The sequence below is a fragment of the Phoca vitulina genome, unplaced genomic scaffold (assembly GCF_004348235.1).
Source record: "Phoca vitulina isolate PV1807 unplaced genomic scaffold, GSC_HSeal_1.0 scaffold51, whole genome shotgun sequence".
NCBI classification, from domain to species: domain Eukaryota; kingdom Metazoa; phylum Chordata; class Mammalia; order Carnivora; family Phocidae; genus Phoca; species Phoca vitulina.
In genome coordinates this window covers 11554222-11576088 of record NW_022589754.1, presented here as the reverse complement: position 1 = coordinate 11576088, position 21867 = coordinate 11554222, and the positions used below count along the sequence as shown (strand labels likewise).

Below are 21867 nucleotides of genomic sequence, written 5' to 3'. Positions count from 1 at the left end.
CTGAAACTAATTTTTAAAAAGTAGAAAAAAATAAGAAAAGAAAAGAAAAAAGAGAAAACCCATCTATATGCTGCCTGCAAAATATGCACTTCAGATCTAAAGGCACACACAGACTAAAAGTGAAGGGATAGGAAACCATACCCCATGCAAATGGAAGCAAAAAAAAAAAAAAAAAAAAATCTGAGGTAGCATTACTTATATCAGACAAAATAGACTTTAAAACAAAGACCATAGCAAGAAAGAAATGTGGTACATGATGATAAAGGGATCAGATGAAGATGGGAATAGAACAACTGTAAGTATCTATGCAAGAAACATGGGAACACCATGATAGATAAAGAAATGTGAAGAGACATAAACATAGAAATTTACAGTAATACAGTAATAGTAGTGGACATTAACACTCTACTTACATCAGTGGGTAGATAATCCAGACAGAAAATCAGTAAGGAAAATGTGGCTTTGAACAACACATTAGAACAGAATGACCTCACAGATATATACAGAACATTCAACAAAAATACAGAAGAATACATATTCATTTCAAGTGCACATAGAACATTCTCCAGAAGAAATCGTATGTTAGGCAACAAAATAATTCTCAATAAATTTAAAAAGATTGAAATAATATCAAGCATCCTTTCTGACCACAATGGTTTGAAACTAGAAATCAATTACAAGAAAAAATCTGGAAGGAACACAAATATATGAAAGCTAAACAAAATGCTACTAAACAATGAATGGGTGAACCAACAATCAAAGAAGAAATTTTTAAAATTTCTTAGACAAATGAAAGTGAAAACACAATGGTACAAAACCTTTAGAATGCAACAGAAGCAGTTTTAAGAAGGAAGTTTATAGCAATACAGACATACTTCAAGAAACAAGAAAAATGTCCAATAAACAACCTGAAGTTAAACCTCAAGGAGATAGAAAAAAAGAATGAACAGGGGTGTCTGGGTGGCTCAGTCAGTTGGACATCCGACTCTTGCTTTTGGCTCAGGTCATGATCTCAGGGTTGTGGGATTGAGCCCCATGTTGGGCTCTGTGCTCATGGGGGAGTCTGCTTGAGGTTCTCTTCCTCTGCCCCTCCCCAGTTCATTCTCTCTCTCTCTTTCTCTCTCCCCCCCGCAAAATAAATAAATAAATCTTTAAAAAAATGAGCAAAGTCCAAAGGTAGTAGAGAAAAGGAAATAATAAAGATTTGAGCAGAAATAAGTGAAACAGAGACAAAGAAAAATGGAAAAGAGCAATGAAACCAAGAGCTAGTTCTTTGAAATGTTAAACAAAATCGATAAAACTTTAGCCAGACTCATCAAAGAAAAAAGAGAGAGGACTCAAAAAAATAAAATCAGAAATTAAGGAGAAATAACCAACACCACAGAAACACAAAGGATTTTAAGAGAATATTATCAAAAACTATATGTCAAAAAATTGGACAACCAAGAAGAAATGAATAAATTCCTAGAAACACATTCTCACAAAACTGAAACAGAAAATAGATAATATGAACAGACTGATTATTAGTAATGAATTTGTATCAGTAATCAAGAAACTCCCAAAAAACAGAAGTCCAGGACCAGATGAAATTCCAAAACCAGAATTTGGTGAATTTTACCAAACACTTAAAGAAGAGTTTGTGCCTATCCTCAAAACTATTCCAAGAGAGAAAAGGAAGGAAATCTCTCAAATTTATTATATGAAGACATTACTCTGACACCAAAACCAGACAGATGACCAAAAAAAAAAAAAACAAAAAACATTAAAAAAGAAAACTATAGGCCAATAACTCATGAACATAGAAGCAAAAATCCTCAACAAAATATTAGTAAACTGAATTCAACAATACATTAAAAAATCATCTCCCATGATCAAGTAGGATTTATTCCAGGGACACAAAGTTGGTTCAACATTTGCAAATCAATCAATGTGATACATCACCTTAACAGGAGGAAGGATAAAGACTAATTGATAGAATGACTAAAATAAAAAAGACAAGAAATAACAAGTGTTAGTGAAGATGTAGAGAAAAAGGAACCCAGTACACTGTTGTTGGGAATGTAAACTGGTACAGCCATTGTGAAAAACACTATGAAGTTACCACAAAAAAATAAAAAAATAAAAATAGAGGGGTGCCTGGGTGGTGCAGTCAGTTAAGCATCTGACTCTTGGTTTGGCTGAGGTCATGGATCTCAGGGTTGTGGGATTGAGCCCTGCATCAGGCTCTGCACTCAACGCAGAGTCTGCTTAGGATTCTCTCTCCTCCTCCCCCTGCCCCTCACCCCCACACTCTCTCTCTCTGAAATAAATAAATACATCTTAAAAAATTAAAAATAGAAATACCATATGATCCAATAATTCCACTACTGGGTCCCAAAAAACAAAAATACAAATTTAAAAAGATATATGCACCCCTATGTTTATTGCACCATTATTTATAATAGCCAAGATAGGAAGCAACCTAATGTCCATCAATAAATGAAAGGATAAGAAAGATGTGGTATATATATAACGGATTTTTACACAGCCATAAAAAGGATGAGATTGCTCCATTTGCTACATAGATGGACTTAAAGGGTATATTGCTAAGTGAAATAAATCAGTCAGAGAATGACAAATACCATATGCTTTCACTTATACATGGATTCTAAAAACCAAAACAAATGAATTAAACAAACAAAAAGCAGAATCAGACCTGTAAATACAGAGAACAAACTGATGGTTGCCAGAGGGCAGCAGAATGGGGGAGTGGGCAAAATAGGTGAAGGGGAAGGGAAGATATAGACTTCTATTATGGAATGAATAAGTCATGGAAATAAAAGGCATAGCATAAGGAATACAGTCAACAATATTGTAATAGCATTGTATGGTAATAGATGGTAGCAACACTTATGGTGAGTATAGCATAATGTATAAACTCGTTGAAACACTATGTTGTACATCTGAAAGTAATGTAACGTGTGTCAGCTACACTCAAGTTAAAAAAAAAACGATATGGGAATCTCAGGAGGTGCAGAAAAAACATTTTACAAAATAAAACATCTGTTTATGATAAAAACTCTCAACAAAGTGGGTTTAGAGGAAACATACCTCAACATAATAAAGGCCATAGATGAAAAACCCACAGCTAACATACCCAACGACAAAAAACTAAGATCAAGGACAAAACACGGATGTCCACTCTTACCACTTTTATTCAATATAATACTGGAAGTCCTAGCCACAGAAATCAGAAAATAAAAAGAAATAAAACACATCCAAATTACCAAGGAAGAACTCATGTCTTTGCAAATGACATGATACCATATTTAGAAAGCCATAAAGACTGCATGAAACAAACCATTAGAATTGAGGATAATGGCAGAATTGGAGGACCCTAAGCTCACCTCATCCCAACTAACAGCCACATCAGTACAACTAACCCATAAAATGATGTGAAGAGTGGAAGAACAGACTCTCCATAGTTAAACATAGAGAGGAGGCCACATTGAAAACTGTAGGAGTGGGGCACCTGGGCAGCTCAGTCAGTTAAGCATCCAACTCTTGATTTCAGCTCAGGTCGTGATCTCAGGGTCATGAGATTGAGCCCTGCGTCGGGCTCCATGCTGAGCATGGAGACTACTTAAGATTCTCTCTCCTTCTCCCTCTGCCCACTCTCCCTACCCCACTTCCACACACATGCTCTTTGTCTCTCTCTCTAAAGAGGGAAGGAAGGAAGGAAGGAAGGAAGGAAGGAAGGAAGGAAGAGAAAGAAAGGAAAGAAAGAAAAAGAAAAAGAAAGAAAGAAAAAGAAAGGAAGAAAAGAAAGAAAGAAAGAAAGAAAAAGAAAGAAAGAAAAAAGAAAAAGAAAGCAAACAGTAGGAGAGGTGGAGACCCGGTCAGAAACCAAACTCCCAACAAGACTAATCATGAACACCACAAACACAGATAAAGGAGAGGAACAGACTCCACACCAGGCACCTCAGATATGGGGGATCCGCACTGGGAAGATAAGTACCCATAATATTTGGCTTTGAAAATCATTGAGGCTTAACTTTGTGATTTTTCTTTTTTGCATTCAGTGGGGCTTAACTCCAGGTACTTTAAAAATCAGCAGGTTCAGCTAATCTTTGCCCTTAAAGAGACAGCATAACAAGCAACCTCACCAAGATACAGCAGAGAAGCAGCAGTTTGAAAAGCACCTAGGGTATACAAGAAGATTTCTTTAATAAATTCAGAAAGTGTGTTGGAGGGGCAAGGATCTTTAGGAGACTTCTTCAAGAAAAAAAAAGGGGGGTTGGCTGGCACCATTTCTCTCCCCTCTCCAGCCTAGATAGCTGCACACATGCTGAAACCAGAATAAACACTCTCCACATAGCATGTTAACACAGCATGCCCAGGCCCCACCATTTCCTGTAGGTCCACCACATCCAAGCTGCACCACTCAGCAGGAATCCTTCCAAAGTGGCACCTAACCTGTCTCATTTTGTAAGCAGCCCAGTGACCAGCAGCACTCCAAAGTGATTCTTGCCCTGGAAAGAGGGGAAGATAATCACATACCAGTTCAACTACAGTCCCAGTAGTGGGCTGGGGGCCGACATATGATCAGACTGCTGGCCCTGACTACAAACAAAAACCTCACACTGGGCAGTACAAGGAGAGAGACCTATAGTTCAGGGTCACTGAAAACCCAACAGATTGTGGGCAGACATCTGATCACATTGCAGGCCCCACTCACCAATTAGAACCTCTCAGGGGACACCACAGGAGAGTGCCCTGCAGTTTGGTGGAACTACAACCCTGGCAAGCAGGCTAAGGGAAGGCAACTGATCACCTTCAACTAAAACACCAGGGTGATGCCAGACTAGACCCTTAACAGCACAGGTACCAAAACCTCCCCACAATAGGCCACAGGGGCCATGGAAACTGACTGGGCTAAAAGCAAACGTGGCTCAACCACAACAATAGGGTGTACAAAACACACATAATATAAACACCTGAAGTGCCTACTTCTGGTGAACAGGGGACACTGCACTACAGGGCCCTACAGGACCTCTTCATAAGGCCACTACCTACAGGATCAGGAGATGTAGCTTACTTTCCTAATACATACAAACAAACAAAGATAGTTATGCAAAATAAGGAGACAGAGTTATATGTCCCAAATGAAGAACATGACAAAATCACAGCAAAGAATTAAATGAAATGAAGATAAGCAATATGCCTAATAGAGAATTCAAAGACTCAAATAAAATCACAAATGAGAGAAATCACAACCAACACTACAGAAATACAATCATAAGAGCATATTATGAAACACTATATGCCAACAAACTGGATAACCTGGAAGAAATGTTACAGTCCTAGAAACCTATGACCTACTAAAACTGAAGCAGGAAGAATTAGAAAATTTGAACAGATTACCAGAAATGAAACTGATTCAGTAATCAAAAAACTCCCAGGAAACCAAAGTCCAGGACCAGATGGCTTCACAGGTGAATTCTAACAAACATTTAAAGAAGAGTTAATATCTATTCTCAAACTTTTCCAGAATATAGAAGAGAAAAGAAAACTTCTAAATTCGTTCTATGAGGCCAGCATTACCCTGATATCAAAACCAGATAAAGATACCACAAAAAAGAGAATTACAGGCCGATATCTCTGATGAACATAGATGTGCAAATCATCAACATAATATTAGCAAACTGAATCCAACAATACATTAAAAAATGATTCTCCACAATCAAAGAGGATTTATTTTCAGAATGCACGTGTAGTTCAGTTTTCACAAATAAATCAACATGATGCATCACATCAATAAAAGAAAGGATAAAAACCATATGATCAATTCAATAAATGCAGAGATAGCATTTGACAAATACAACATCCATGATAAAAACACAATAAAGTAGGATTAGAGAAAACATACCTCAATATAATAAAGGCCATATATGAAAAACCCATAGCTAACATCATAATCAATGGTGAAAAACTTAGAGCTTTCCCCTAAGGTCAGGAACAAGACAAAGAAGACCACTCTCACCACTTTTATTCAACATCATACTGGAAGTCTTAGCCACGGCAAACAGGAAAAATAAAAGGCATCCGGATTGGTAAGAAAGAAGTAAAACTGTCACTATTTGCAGATGACATGATACTATATTCAGAAAATCCTAAAGACTCCACCTAAAAACTACTAGAATTGATAAGTAAATTCAGTAAGGTCACAGGATACAAAATCAATGTAAAGAAAGTAATTGTATTTCTATACACTAATAATGTATCAGCAGAAGGAGAGATTAAGAAAACTATCCCTTTTACAATTGCACCAAAAATAATAAAATACCTAAGAATAAACTTAACCATGGGGGTGAAAGACCTGTACTCTGGAAACTATAAAACATTGATAAAAGAAATTGAAGATGACACCAACAAATGGAAAGACATTCCATGCTCATGGGCTAGAAGAACAAACATTGTTAAAATGTCTGTGCTATCCAAAGCAATCTACACATTTAATGAACTCCCCATCAAAATACTAATAGCATTTTTCATAGAACTAGAAGAAACAATCCTAATATTTGTATGGAATCACAAATACCCCTAATAGCTAAAGCAATCTTGAAAAACAAAACTGGAGGTATCATAATTCCTGATTTCAAATTATATAACAAAACTGTAGTAATCAAAAGAGTATGGTACTGGCATAAAATAGACACATAGATCAATGGAATGGAATATAAATCCCAGATATAAATCAGTGGTTATATGATTAATTCATCTTCAACAACAGAGGCAAGAATATGCAATGGGAAAAAGAGTCTCTTCAACAAATTGTGCTAGGAAAACTGGACAGCTGTATGTAAAAGAATGAAACTAGACTCCTTTCTTTCACCATACACGAAAGTAAACTCAAAATGAATTAAACCTAAATGTGAGACCTGAAATCATGAAGTCCTAGAAGAGAGCACAGGCAGTAACTTCTCTGACATTAGCCATAACAACATCTTTCTAGATATGATTTCTGAGGCAAGGGAAACAAAAGCAAAAATAGACTATAGGGACTATATAAAAATAAAGCTTTTGCACAGCAAAGGAAACAACCAACAAAACTAAGACAACTTCCTGGGGTGCCTGGGTGGCTCAGTTGGTTAAACATCCAACATTTCAGCCAGGTCATGATCTTAGGGTCCTGGGATTGAGCCCTGCATCAGGCTCCCTGCTCAGTGGGGAGTCTGCTTGTCTTCCTCTCTCTCTGCTCCTCCCCCAGGTCATGCTCTCTCTCTCTCTCTCTCTCTCTTAAATAAATAAATAAATAATCTTTAAAAATAAAAGACAACCTACTGAATGGGAGAAGATATTTGCAAATGACATATCCCATAAAGGATTAGTATCCAAAATATATAAAGAACTTATAGGGATGCCTGGGTGGCTCAGTTGCTTAAGTGTCTGCCTTTGGCTTAAGTCATGATCCCAGGGTTCTGGGATCGAGTCCCGACATTGGGCTCCTTGCTCAGCAGGGAGGCTGCTTCTCCCTCTGCTTGCTGCTCCCCAATTGTGCTCTCTCTCTCTCTCTCTCTCTGACAAATAAATAAAATCTTTTAAAAAAAGAACTTATACAACTCAACACCAAATACACAAACAGACATTTCTCCAAAGAAGACAAACAGAGGGCTAACAAACACATGAAAAGATGCTCAACAACACTCATCATCAGGGAAATCAAATCAAAACCACAGAGAGGTATCACTTCACCCCTGTGAGAATGGCTAAAGTGAATCACAAGAAACAAGTGTTGGCAAGGATGTGGAGAAAGGGGAACCCATGTGCACTGTTGGTTGGAATGCAAATTGGTGCAGCCACTGTAGAAAACAGTATGGTGGTTCCTCAATAAGTTAAAATAGTATTACCATATGATCCAGTAATCACACTACTGGGTATTTATGCAAAGAATATGAAAACATTAAGTCAAAGTGATATATGCATCCTGTGTTTACTGCAGCATTATTCACAATAGCCAAGCTATGGAAGCAGCCCAAGTGTCCAAGGATTGATGAATGGATAAAGAAGATGTGATATATATATTTCAGATATATCTGTGATATATTTTTAGCTGAATAGTACTCCATTATATAATAATGGAGTACTATTCAGCTACAAAAATTAATGAAATCCTGTCATTTGCAACAACATGGATGCATTTAGAGAGTATAATGCTAAGTCAAATAAGCCAGTCAGAGAAAGACAAATACCATTTGATTTCACTCATATGTGGAATTTAAGAAACAAAACAAATGAACAAATGGGAGAAAAAAGAGACAAACAGAAAAGAAAAAATGGCTAGTCAGAATGGCTAAAATGAACAACACAAGACACAACAGATGTTGGTGAGGATGTGGAGAAAGGGAACCCTCTTACACTGTTGGTGGGAATGCAAACTGGTGCAGCCACTCTGGAAAGCAGTACGGAGGTTCCTCAAAATGTTAAAAATAGAGCTACCCTATGACCCAGCAATTGCACCCACTAGGTATTTACCCAAAGGATACAAAAATACTGATTAAAAGGGGCACATGCACCCCAATGTTTATAGCAGCAATGTCCACAATAGCCAAAATATGGAAAGAGCCCAAAAGTCTAAAGTCTATCAACTGATGAATGGATAGAGAAGTTGTGGTGTATGTGTGTGTGTGTATGTGTGTGAGTGTGTATATATATATACATATATATGTATATATATATATATACATATATATGTATTCATATATAGTTATATATGAATATTACTCAACCATAAAAAAGAATGAAATCTTGCCATTTGCAACTATCTGGATGAAGCTAGATGTGGATAGAGCCAGGGAGTATTATGCTAAGTGAAGTAAGTCAGAGAAAGACAAATATAATATGATTTCACTCTATGTGGAATTTAAGAAACAAATAAGCAAAGGGAAAAAAAAGAGAGAGAGAGAGAGGCAAACCAAGAAAGACTCCTAACTATAAAGAACAAACTGATGGTTCCCCGAAGGGAGGTGGGTGGGAGGATGGGTTAGTAGGTGATAGGGATTAAGGAGTACACTTGTTGTGATGACCACCGGGTGTCATATGTAAGTGTTGAATCACTAAATTGTATACTTGAAACTAATATAACTAACATGCTAACTGTATGTTTAACTGGAATTTAAATAAAAACTTCTAAAAATTTGCTACCATCTGTCCTCATACAACACTATCAAAATATCATTGAATATATTCCTTATGCTGTAACTTTTATTCCTCTATGTGTGTGTGTGTGTGTGTATACATCTTCCACTTGGATTACTCCCATATTTTGGCTATTGTAAATAATGCTGCAATAAACAAAGGGGTGTATATATCTTTTCAAATTAGTGTTTTAATTTAATTTGGGTTAATACCCAGTAGTAGTATTATTGGATCACATGGTATTTCTATTTTTAATTTTTTGAGGAAACTCCATACTGTTTTCCACTCGGCTGTACCAATTGACATTCCCACTAAGGGTTCCTTTCTCTCCACATCCTTCCCAACACTTGCTATTTCTTGTCTGTTTGATTCTGGCCATTCTGACAGGCATGAGGTAATATCTCATTGTTGTTTTGATTTGCATTTCCCTGATGATTAGTGATGTTGAACATCTTTTCATGTGTTTTTGGCCATCTATATGAGGAAGACATAACAATTACCTCCTAATAACAGATCCTCAAAATATATGAAGCAAAAATGAACAGAATTGAAAGGAGAAACAGACATTCTTCAATAAGAAGTGGGAGGCTTCAATAGTCTACTTTCTATAATGGATAGAGCAACCAAAGAGAAGATAAGTAAAGAAAGAGAAGACTCAAACAACTCACTGGACCAAATAAACCTAATAGACATATAAAGTACACTCAACTCAAGAATAAGAGAATAAACATTTTCTCACATGCACATGGAACATTCTCCAGGATAGAGTACATAGTAAACCACAAGTCTCAATTGATGTGAAAAGATGGATATGATACAAAATATATTAACTGACCACGGCAGGATAAAGTTAGAAATCAATAACAGAAGAAACTAGAAAATTCACAAATATATTAAAATTAAACTCTTAATTTTAAGCAATCAATCAATGGGTAAAAGAAGGATTCACAAGGGAAATTAGAAAATACCTAAAGACAAGTGTAAATGAAAACACAATATATCAAAATAATGGGACGCAGACAAAATAGTTCTCAGAGGGAAATTTATAGTTGTGAATGTCTACATCAGAAAAGAATAAAGATCAAATCAATAACCTTACTTCAACCCTGAAGGAACCAGAAAAGAAAGAGTGAGCTACCCCAAAGCTAAATAAAAAAGGAAATAATAAAGATTAAAGTAGTGATAGGGGCACCTGGGTGGCTCAGTCATTAAGCGTCTGCCTTAGGCTCAGCTCATGATCCTGGGGTCCTGGGGTCGAGCCCCGCGCGGGCTCCCTGCTCCGTGGGAAGCCTGCTTCTCCCTCTCCCACTCCCCCTGCTTGTGTTCCCTCTCTTGCTGTGTCTCTCTCTGTCAAAGAAAGAAATAAAATCTTAAAAAAAATTAAAGTAGTGATAAACAAAATAAAGACTAGGCAAACAATAAAGAAAATCAATGAAATCAAAAGATGATTCTTTGAAAAGAAAAACAAAATCACCAAATGGTTAGCTAGACTGAGAAAAAGAAGAGAAGATACAAATAACTAAAATGAGAAATGAAAGTGGCAGCATTACTACTGACTTTAACAAAATTAAATGAATTGTAAGAAAACAGTATGAAAAATTGTACATCAAATTAGATAACAGAAAAATGGACAAATTCCTTGAAAAGCACAACTTACTTAAACTAACTCAAGAAGAAATAGAAAATCTCAACAGACCCATAACAAGTAAAAAGATTCAATAACTAATATAACACCCAACAAAATAAAATCCTGAGTTAAATGGCTTCACTGGTGATTTCTACCAAACATTTAAAGAAGATATAATACCAGTACTTTTAGAACTCTTTCAAAAAATTAGAGAAGAGGACACTTGCTAATATATCCCATAAGGCTGGCATTACTCTGGTCCAAAGCCAAATAAAAGCACTACAAGAGGGGCTCCTGGGTGGCTCAGTCAGTTGGGCATCTGACTCTTGGTTTCAGCTCAGGTCATGATCTTGGGGTCGTGAGATTGTGGGGCTCGTTGCTCAGCAGGGAGTCTGCTGGAGATCCTCTTCCTTCCTCTCCCTCTGCCCCTCCCCTCCCACTCTCTCTCTCTCAAAAAATAAATCTTTAAAAAGACACTACAAGAAAGAAAATTACAAATCAATATTCTTTATGAATATAGATGCAAAAGTATTCAACAAAATATTAGCAAACCAAATCCAGTAGCATATTAAAAGGATCATTCACCATGACCAAGTGGAATTTATCTCAGCTATGCAAGGGTGTTTCAACATAAGGAAATCAATGTAAGATATCAGATGAATAGAACAAAGGAAGAAATCCTCATGATCATCTTAATTGATTCAGGAATGGCATTTGACAAAATCCAACATGCTTTTGTGATATACACTCTCAGAAAACTGGGAACAGGGGAAATTTCTCAACATAAGAAAGGGCATTTATGAGAACCCCACAGTTAACATCATATTCAATGGCGAAACAATGAAAACTATACTCCTAAGGTCACTAGCAAGAAAAGATGCCCACCTTCACCCTTTGCAATTCAATGTTTTACCAGAAGTACTAGTCAGAGCTATTAGAAGAGAAAAATGGAAAGGGCATCAGAATTGGAAATGAAGGAGTAAAATTATCTATATTCATAGATTATATGATCCAATTTTTAGAAAACCCTAAAGAATCCACTAGAAGCTACTAGAACCGGAAAACAAATTCTTTAAAGTTGGAGGGTACAGATCAACACATAAAAATCATTTCTTTTTCTATATGCCAGCAACAAACATTCCAAAAATGAAGAATGCAGTTCCACTGATAATAATATTTTAAAATATTAGATCTAAGGAGAGTATAGCAGGAGAAGCTGTGGCCTCTGACACTTTCACCAGAACAGCCATGCCAGAACCAAGGGGAGGCCCAGGCTGCCACCCTATTGTTCCTCCTTTCTGCTAATTGCTCCTGCATCCTCGGACTCATTCCAACAGCCTGTTAAAACATCTGAATTACTATGAAGTTCTAGGCATGCAGACACATGCCTCAGCCAAGAATATCAAAAAGGCATATTGAATACTGGCCCTGAAGTGGCATCCAGATAAAAATCCCAAGAATAAAGAAGAAGCAGAGAGAAAATTCAAACAAGTAGCTGAGGCATATAAGGTGTTAACAGATGCTAAAAAATGGGACATCTATGACAAATATGCAAAGAAAGATTAAATTATGGAGGTGGAAATGGAAGTAATTTTGACAGTCTGCTTGAGTTTGGCTTCACATTCCATAATCCAGATGACTTTTTTCAGGGAATTTTGTGGTGGAAGACACCTGTTTTCATCTGATTTTCTCAGAAACCCTTTTGAGGACTTTTCTGGGAATCAAAGGAGCCCCTTCACCATGGGAGCAGGAGCCAAGGCACAGGGTTGGTTTTCTCTGCCTTCAGTGGATTTCCATTTTTTGGAGGTGGGCTTTTTTTCTTTTGATTCAGGATTTACTTCCTTTGGTTTACTAGGTCAGAAATTGGGGGGGGGGGGCTCACTTCATTTTCTTCCATGTCATTTGGTGGTAGTGGGATGAGCAACTTCAAATCTATATCAACTTCTACTAAAATGGTTCATGGCAGAGAAATCACTACAAAGAAAATTGTCAAAAATGCTCAAGAAAGAAATTAAAGAGGGCCAGTTAAGTCCTTAACAATAAATGGCAAAGAGCAGCAGCTATGCTTGGGTAAGAAGTAATTCAATGCATGCAGTTAACAGAAATGTTAAACTATAACAAGCACCATTTGAGGATTAACAGGAACATTTTTTGAAGATTTCTAAAGAGTTCAACTTTCAGTATAAGTGCACCTCATCTAAAGTTTTTATAAACAGCTCATCAGAGCCCCTATTTGTTATAGACTTTTGAGTTTATTGTTGGGACTACATGATAGTAGCATTTTTTATCTTTGAAATTGTTGTAAATCTCTGTATGTACTTTGCTTATTTTTATTAAGTGTAATCAAAGGTGGCCCCGACACTTTCATTCACTAACACCAGCATAGACCTGCTTTTCCATTGTGTTTGAAATGTGAGCTAAGTAGTGTCAGTGTTCTGTGAAGTTAATAGTGCCAGGATGAATCTTCCACAAAAATAATTTCAATTATTTTTAGTATTACTATTAGTAGTGAAAAATATTAATGTATTAATCATAATACATGTCTGGTTTAATGTAAATTGAGGATTTTTCTAGTTGTGTATGAATACTGGCAACTTAGCAAGTTTTAACAATTGTTCAAATATGTAACATTAAGCTTATGTTTAAAAAAGTGAAACTGGTAAACTGGGTCTTTGTCATTGGCTTAAAAAAAGAAATGTAAATGTGTTTGGTGCATACTTTCCTAAGTGAGACCTGTAAAAAGTAAATTAATTAAAAATTAAATCATTAGCAATAAATCTAGCCAAGGAGGCAAATGACTTGTACACTGAGAACTATAAAACATTCCTGAAAGAAATTAAAGAAGACCTAAATAACCGCAAAGACATCTTGTATTTATGGATTGGAAGACTTAATATTCTTAAGATGAAAATACTACTCAAGATGATCTACAGATTCAATGTAATCCATATCAAAATTTCAATGGCTTTCTTTGTAGAAATAGAAAAACCTATCTTAAAATTCATATAAAATCTCAGGAGACCCATGTTAGCGCAAACAATCTTGAAAGAAATGAATAAATTTGGAGGACTTAGAATTCTGAACTTCAAAACTTACTACAAAACTACAGTACATAAAAGAGTATGGTATAGGTATTATGGACAGACATATAGAGCAATGGGATAGGATAAAATCCCAGAAATAAACCTGCACATATATGATTAATTCCTTTTTGACAAAGTTGCCAAGACTCAATGGGGGAAAAGACAGTTTTTTCACAAATGTGCTTGAAAAACTGGATATCCACATGTAAAAGAATAAAATTAGATCTTTAACTTACACCATATACACAAATTAACTCAAAATGCATCAAAGACCTAAAATTATAGGGTAAAACTATAAAACTCTTAGAAGAAAACCCTGAAGAAAATCCTAATAACATTGGATCTGGTGATTTCATGGATATGATACCAAACACACAAGAAACAAATGAAAGAATAAATTGGATTTCATGAAAATTAAGAAATTTTGTGCATCAAAGGATGCTATAAAGAAACCAGAAAAACAACCTTTAAGCCATATATCTGATAAGAGATTAGTATCTAGGGTAAATAAAGAACACCTAAAACTCAACAACAAAAAGACAAAGAACCCAATTCAAAATTGGGCAAATGACTTAGACATTTTTCCAAAGAAGATAGGCAAATTGCCAATAAGCTCGTGAGAAGACGCTTAACATTATATGTCACTAGGGAAATATAAATAAAAACCACAATGAGATGCTATTTCACACCTACAAAGATGTCTATAGTTAAAAAAAGAAAAGAACAAGTGTTGGCGAGGATATGGAGAATTTGGAACCCTTGTGCATTCATTGCTGGTGGAAATATAAAAAGGCACAGTTGCCATGGAAAACAGTTTGGCAATTTCTCAATAGGTTCAACGTTGAACTACCATATGACATAGCAATTCCACTCCTAGGCATATATCCAAAAGAATTCAAAACAGGGACTCAAACAGATATTTGTACAGTGTTCATTACAGCTGTATTCACAATAGCCAAAAGATGGAACCAACCCAGTGTCAACCAACAGAGGAATAGAATATTATTTGGTCATAAAAAGGAATGAAATTTTGATATGTGATATAACATGGGTGAACCTTGAAAACATTAGCTTAGTGAAATAAGCCAGACACAGATGACAAATATGGTGTCCTTTCAATTTTATGACATACCTAGAATAGGCAAATTCCAAGACTGATAGTAGAATAGAGGTTACCAGAGACTGGAATTGGGGGAAGGGCAAGTCTTTGTTTACTTGGTACAGAGAGTTTTTTTTGGGATGATGAAAAAGTTTTGGGTATTGATTTAGTGGTGATGCTTACAGAACATTGTGGAGTGTATTTAATGCCACTGAATTTAACACTTACAAATGGTTAAAATGATTAAAAAATACATATATTTTACCACAATAAAAAAATGAAGGAGAAATTAAGGCATACTCAGATCTATAAAAACCGAGAGTTTGTCACTACCAGACCTGCCCTTCAACAAATGCTAAAAGGAGTCCTTTAGGCTGATACGAAAGGATACTAGATGGTAACTCAACTCCACATAAGGAAATGAAGAACAGCAGGGAAGATAACTAAATAGGTAAATGTAAAAGCCAGTATTACTGTATTTTGGGCTTATAACACCTTTTCCCTTATACGTGATGATTTATAGCAGCATTATTCATAATAGCCAAAAAAGAAAACCAAAATGTCCATCAACTCTTGAGTGGATAAATAAAATGTGGTATAACCATACAGTAGAATATTATTCAGCAATTAAAAAAATGAAGTACTGAGACATGCTGCAACATGGATAAACCTTGAAAACATTACACTAAGTGAAAGAAGCCACATACAAAAGGCCACCTGTGGTATGAAATAATCAGAATAGACAAACACATAAAGATACGAAGTGGATTAGTTAATTGCCAGCATATGAGAGGAAAGATGAATGTGGACTAACTGCTAGTAGGTATGGTTCTTTCTTTTGGGGGTTGTCCATTGAGGTATTCTGGAGTTAGATAGTGGTGATGGTTGCAAAACTAGTGAATATACCACAAACCACTGAATTGTTTAAAATGGTGAATTTTATGTCATGTAGTTTATTTGGATTAAAAAAACCCTATAGGTGTTTCTATGGCCACAAGTTATTTACAACCCTCCCACATGCAAAATACACTCACCTCCTACAAAGGCCCACAAAAACCTCCTCTCATTACATTTCATTACACCATTAGCTCAAAGTCCATGATTTCATCATCTAAATCAGATTCGTGTGCAGATGAGGTTTCTCAGGTGTACTTTCTTAAGTAAATCACCTCAAGTATGGTTCCCCTGAATCTGAAGTTGTGTGCATTTCCTTCATTCAACATACAGGGTAAGACTGTATGAAAAGGAAACCCCAATAGACATTCCTATTCAAATAGGGAGAAAATGTGAGGCACAGAGGAATACATAGAAATTCTGAAATGTAAGCAGGAAAATTTTAGAAGTTTCTTTATTAGGACTCAGTCCCATTCCTGCCCAAGAATAATTTTCCATGGGGGTGCCTGGGTGGCTCAGTTGTTAGGCATCTGCCTTCGGCTCAGGTCATGATCCCAGATCCTGGGATTGAGCCCTGCATTGGGCTCCCTGCTCTGCGGGGGCCTGCTTCTCCCTCTCCCACTCCCTCTGCTTGTGTTCCCTCTCTCGCTGTGTCTCTCTCTGTCAAATAAATAAATAAATAATCTTTTTTTTTTCAAAAAGAGTAATTTTCCATGGTTCTTGGTTCTCCCTCAGGGTTCTTTGTTCCACCCTCTATGTTATCTTTCCTTATATGATAGGTAGCCTGTACTTTCAACTGTGTAGCTTTTGCAGTAGTTTGCTCACTGCAAGTAGGTTTTGAGGGTTCGAAGTCCTTTTTCTTTTTTTTTTTTTTTGTGGTATTTCTATCCTTGTCATTAAAAGTTGGTGATGTGTCTGGAAATACAATTATTTCAAAATAATTTTTGGTCTCCTGTGAATAAACACCACACCCCGAAATCGCTTCCATTAAGCCCTTCTTCACCTTGGTCTTCTTTTGGGAGGTTTGTATAATAAAGTCTTTATATTTCTTTTTTTTAATTTTTAAAAATTTTTTAAAATTTAATTTTATTATGTTATGTTAGTTACCATACAATACATCATTAGTTTTCAAAAGTACAGGTCTTTTACCTCTTTGGTTAGGTTTGTTCCTAGGTATCTTATTATTTTGGGTGCAGTTGTAAATGGGATTGATAATCCTTGATTTCTCTTTCTGTTGCTTCATTATTGGTGAAGAGAAATGCAATAGATTTCTGTGCATTGATTTTGTATCCTGCGACTTTACTGAATTTGTTCATCAGTTCTAGCAGTTTTTTGGTTGAGTCTTTCGGGTTTTCTATGTATAGTATCATGTCATCTGCAAATAGTGAAAGTTTTCCTTCTTCCTTGCCTATTTGGATGCCTTCTATTTCTTTGTGTTGTCTGATTGCTGGGGCCAGTACAATGTTGAATAAAAGTGGTGAGGGTGGACATCCCCATCTTGTTCCTGACCACAGAGGAAAAGGTCTCAATTTTTCCCCATTGAGGATGATATTAGCTGTGGGCTTTTCAGATATGGCCATTATGTTGAGGTTTATTCCCTCTAAAACCTACTTTGTTGAGACTTTTTATCATGAATGAATGTTGTACTTTTTCTGCACCTATTTTTTTTATCATGAATGAATGAATGTTGTACCTTTTTCTGCACCTATTGAAATGATCATATGGTTCTTATCCTCTCTTCTTTTTGTGATGTATCACGTTGATTGATTTGTGAATATTGAACCACCCTTGCATTCCAGGAATAAATCCCACTTGATTGGGTGAATTTTTTAAAAAAAGTATTGTTCAATTTCGTTTGCTAGTATTTTACTGAGAATTTTTGCATCCATGTAGAGTGATATTGGCCTGTAGTTCTCTCTCTCTCTCTTTTTTTTTTTTTTGTGGTGTCTCTTATCTGGTTTTGGTATCAGGGTAATGCTGGCCTTATAGAATGAATTTGGAAGCTTTCCTTCTTTTTCTATTTTTTGGAATAGTTTGAGAAGAATAGGTATTAACTCTTCTTTAAATGTTTGGTAGAATTTGCCTGTAAAGCCATCTGGTCATGGACTTTTGTTTGTCGGGAGTTTTTATATTATTGATTTAATTTCTTTGCTGGTTATCAGTCTATTCAGATTTTCTATTTCTTCCTGCTTCAGTTTTGGTAGTTTATATGTTTCTAGGAATTTATCCATTTCTTCTAGGTTTCCAATTTGTTGGTATATAGTTTTTCATAATATTCTCTCCTTCCTTTATTTCTTTAGGCATAGTTTCCTTTAGTTCTTTGAAGTGAATTTCTTTGAACTAATGGTTACCTTGAAGTCTTTGTCTCTTAAATAGGTCATCTGCTTTCTTCCACAGGCCGTTTTTCTTACCTACTTCTCCCCGCCGCCCCCCCCCCCTCCCGCCGTTTATGGGTTAGATGTTCTTATTTCCTTGAATATCTCATTTTTTTTTAAAAAAAGACACATTTATTCAGCATCATGATCAGACTATTACATTTAGCAATCAACAGCATGGGTGCAAAAAAAAAAATCTACATTAAAATCCTTTGTTGGAATGCTTTACACTTGCCACAGAACAGAAACTAAAATAACCTGTTATACAATTAGTCACAAATACAGTCCTTGAGTTTTTTGCCCATACACATGAGTATTGTCTAAAATGTGTCTTCTTTGTAGCAGCTAGGCCCTGCCACTACTGTGCTTGGCTGAGTTCACAAATCTGTTGTAACCTGTAGCTTCCCTGTCACTTCTCTGGCTCTCCTCTCCTGCTAAGCTTTGTTTCCTGGCAGTAATTAAAACCTTCTGCCACAGCCATAGCTACTGCTGCTGCTGAACCACCATAGCCACCTTGGTTTCGTGGTTTGGCAAAGTATTGGCCTCCACCACCATAGGGGCCAGAGTTTCTGCCTCCAAAATTTCCTCCTTTCATGGGTCCCAAATTTGAGGATTGATTGTTGTAATTGCCAAAATCATTATAGCTTCTGCCACCTCCAAAGTTGCTTCCATCATTACTAAATCTGTTATAGCCATCCCCACTGCCACCATATCCACCACCACGACTGCCACCAAAGCCACCTCGACCACTGAAGTTCCCTCCACGACCAAAGTTGTCATTCCCACCAAAACCACCTCCACGACCACCACCAAAGTTTCCAGAACCACTTTGACCTCTTTGGCTGGATGAAGCACTAGCCATCTCTTGCTTAGATAGGGCTTTCCTTACTTCACAGTTGTGGCCATTCACAGTATGGTATTTTTGAATGACAATCTTGTCTACAGAGTCATGGTCATCAAATGTTACAAAAGCAAAAGCTCTCTTTTTGCCACTGCCTCGGTCAGTCATGATCTCAATCACTTCAATTTTCCCATACTGTTCAAAATAATCTCTTAGATGATGTTCCTCAGTGTCTTCTTTAATGTCACCAACAAAAATCTTTTTCACAGTTAAGTGGCCACCAGGTCTTTGAGAATCTTCTCTTGAGACAGCCCTCTTTGGTTCCACAACTCTTCCATCCACCTTGTGTGGCCTTACGTTCATGGCTGCATCCACCTCCTCCACAGTGGCATACGTGACAAACCCAAAGTCTCTGGGGTGCTTGGTGTTTGGATCTCTCATTACCACACAGTCTGTAAGCATTCCCCATTGCTCAAAATGGCTCCTCAGACTCTCATCGGTTGTTTCAAAGCTCAAACCTCTGATGAAGAACTTCTGCAGCTGTTCAGGCTCTTTGGGAGACTCTGACTTAGACATGACGGCAGTGGGAGGGGAGACTTTAATGATGCTTACTCAGCGGCGTCCACGGGCAGAAAGCGAGTATCTCATTATTTTTTGTGAAAACTAGACATCTTAGGTAATATGTTGAATACTGGATCCTAACTTCTAACCCTCTCCAAGACTCATTTTTATTCTTGTTTACTTGGTTGTTGTTGTTTTATGGCTCAGCTGTTTTAGTGAAGTCTATTTCTTTGTGGTGTGAAGCACTTGTATTGTTCTTCAGAGGGTGAAGACTTGAGCATGTGCGTAGTCATCTTGGGATCACAGAGAGTATAGCAGTGCTTTTTGACTCTTTTTCTGACCTCTCTTTTCAGCTGTCTGCTTTATTATACTTCACCTATTAGGCTCTACTAATTACCAACTGACTGTTATGTTTTCAACAATGCTCTGAAGCATAAATTGCTTAGCAGTCTGATTTAATTAATTTCACAAAGTTATAGTTTGAAGCCAATCTTTGTAGTTTATTCCACTCTCAGGAAAGTTCTTTTTAGCTGTATCTTTCCTTGGTTTCTCTGGCAAAGTAGCCAGCTTATGGTATAACGTCTTGCTCTTAAAGGGGAGAAACTAATTTTTTAAAAGATTTTAAAAGATTTTATTTATTTGTTTGTCAGAGAGTGAGCGAGCAAGTGAGAGAGTACAAGCAGGAGGAGTGCCAGGCAGAGGTAGAAGCAGACTCCCCGCTAAGCAGGGAGCCCAACTTGGGACTCGATCCCAGGATCCTGGGATCATGACCTGAGAAGAAGGCAGACGCTTAAACAACTGAGCCACCCAGGCATCCCAAAATTAATTATTTCAAGAGTGCCCCTTAGATTTGAACTTCCTACACTCTCAAATAGTCATTTGCCTTGGGTATAGCTTGGAGCTTACTTTTCTTATGGACTGTCTCTGCCCCTGGAAAACCCTCTGAAAAACTACTGTGGGTACTGGGTGAAGTGGTAGTCTACTGGCTTTTTCTCTCCCTGTGTGGAACCTCTGCCCCATGAAAAAGCTGGGGCAAGGGTGAGAAGTCAGGGTTCCAGGGTTCTAGTCCTGCCATGCCTGGAGTAAAATCTCCATCCTATCAATAGGAACTGGATGAATGAAAAGAGCCCTCAGACTCTTGGCTGTACTCACCAGGAATTTGATCTTTACAACTTGGAATTGGAGGGCAGAAGAAATTCTGGCAGCCAGGTGAGATATGGTAAACCTTGACTGGGAGCTATACACAGACCTTATATGTTCCACAAAAATTTACCTAAAATGCATCATAGACCTATATGTAAAATGCAAAACTATAAAAATTCTATAAGATAGAAGAAAATCTAGATAACCTTGGGTTTGACAGTGGCTTTTTAAGATACAATGCCAAAGGCATAATCCATCAAAGAAAGAAGTGATAAAGTGGACTTTTTTAAAATTAAAAATTTCTGCCCTGCAAAAGGCACTGTCAAGAGAATGAGCAGATAAGCCACAGACTGGGAGAAAATATCTTCAAAAGATATACCAGATAAAAGACTGTTATCCAAAATGTACAAAGAACTCTTAAATCTCAACAGTAAGAAAATGAACCTGATTTTAAAATGGGAAAAAATCTGAACAGACATCTTACCATAGAAAATATACATATGGAAAATAAGTGTATGAGAAAATGCTCACCATCATGTCATTAGGGAATTGCAAATTAAAACAACAGTGAGATATCATTACATATCATTCTATGGCTAAAATCCTAAATACCGGCAATACCAGATATTGTCAAGGATTTGGAGCAAGAGGAACTCATTCTGGGGAGAATGTAAAATGGTAGAGTCACTTTGGAAGAAGGTTTGGCAGTTTCTCATAAAGCTAAACATAGACTTAACCATGTCATACAGCAATTGCCCTTCTAGGTATTTGTCCAAATGAGTGAAAACTTACGATTACACACAAAAATGTACACGGGAATATTTATACTAGCTTTATTAATAGTGGCCTCAAATTAAAAGAAACCAAGATGTCCCATTATAGGTGAATGGTTAAACTGGGATTCATCCATAAAATGGAATGTTATCCAGGAATAAAAAGAAATGAGATATTAAGCCCTGAAGAGACATGGAGGACATTTAAATTTATATTGTTAAGTGAAAGAAGCCAGTCTGTTAGTTTATGAATTAGGATATAGTTTATCATGGTGAACATTCCATGTGAATTCT

At 36.7% G+C, this 21867-nt stretch overlaps 2 protein-coding genes and 1 pseudogene across 2 annotated transcripts in view; 2 read left to right on the top strand and 1 right to left on the bottom strand.

The window, feature by feature from the left end:
• The window catches only part of LOC116621809, a 136253-nt gene that overhangs the window by 107374 nt on the left and 7012 nt on the right, over positions 1–21867 (top strand). The gene's annotated exons all lie outside the window — the stretch shown is intronic.
• On the top strand, positions 12113–14302 carry LOC116621854 (annotated as a pseudogene).
• On the bottom strand, positions 18365–20268 carry LOC116621808 (heterogeneous nuclear ribonucleoprotein A1-like). The gene has a single exon (XM_032387818.1). The coding sequence runs from the start codon at positions 19670–19672 to the stop codon at positions 18665–18667; it is 1008 nt and encodes a 335-aa protein (XP_032243709.1). The 5' UTR covers positions 19673–20268; the 3' UTR covers positions 18365–18664.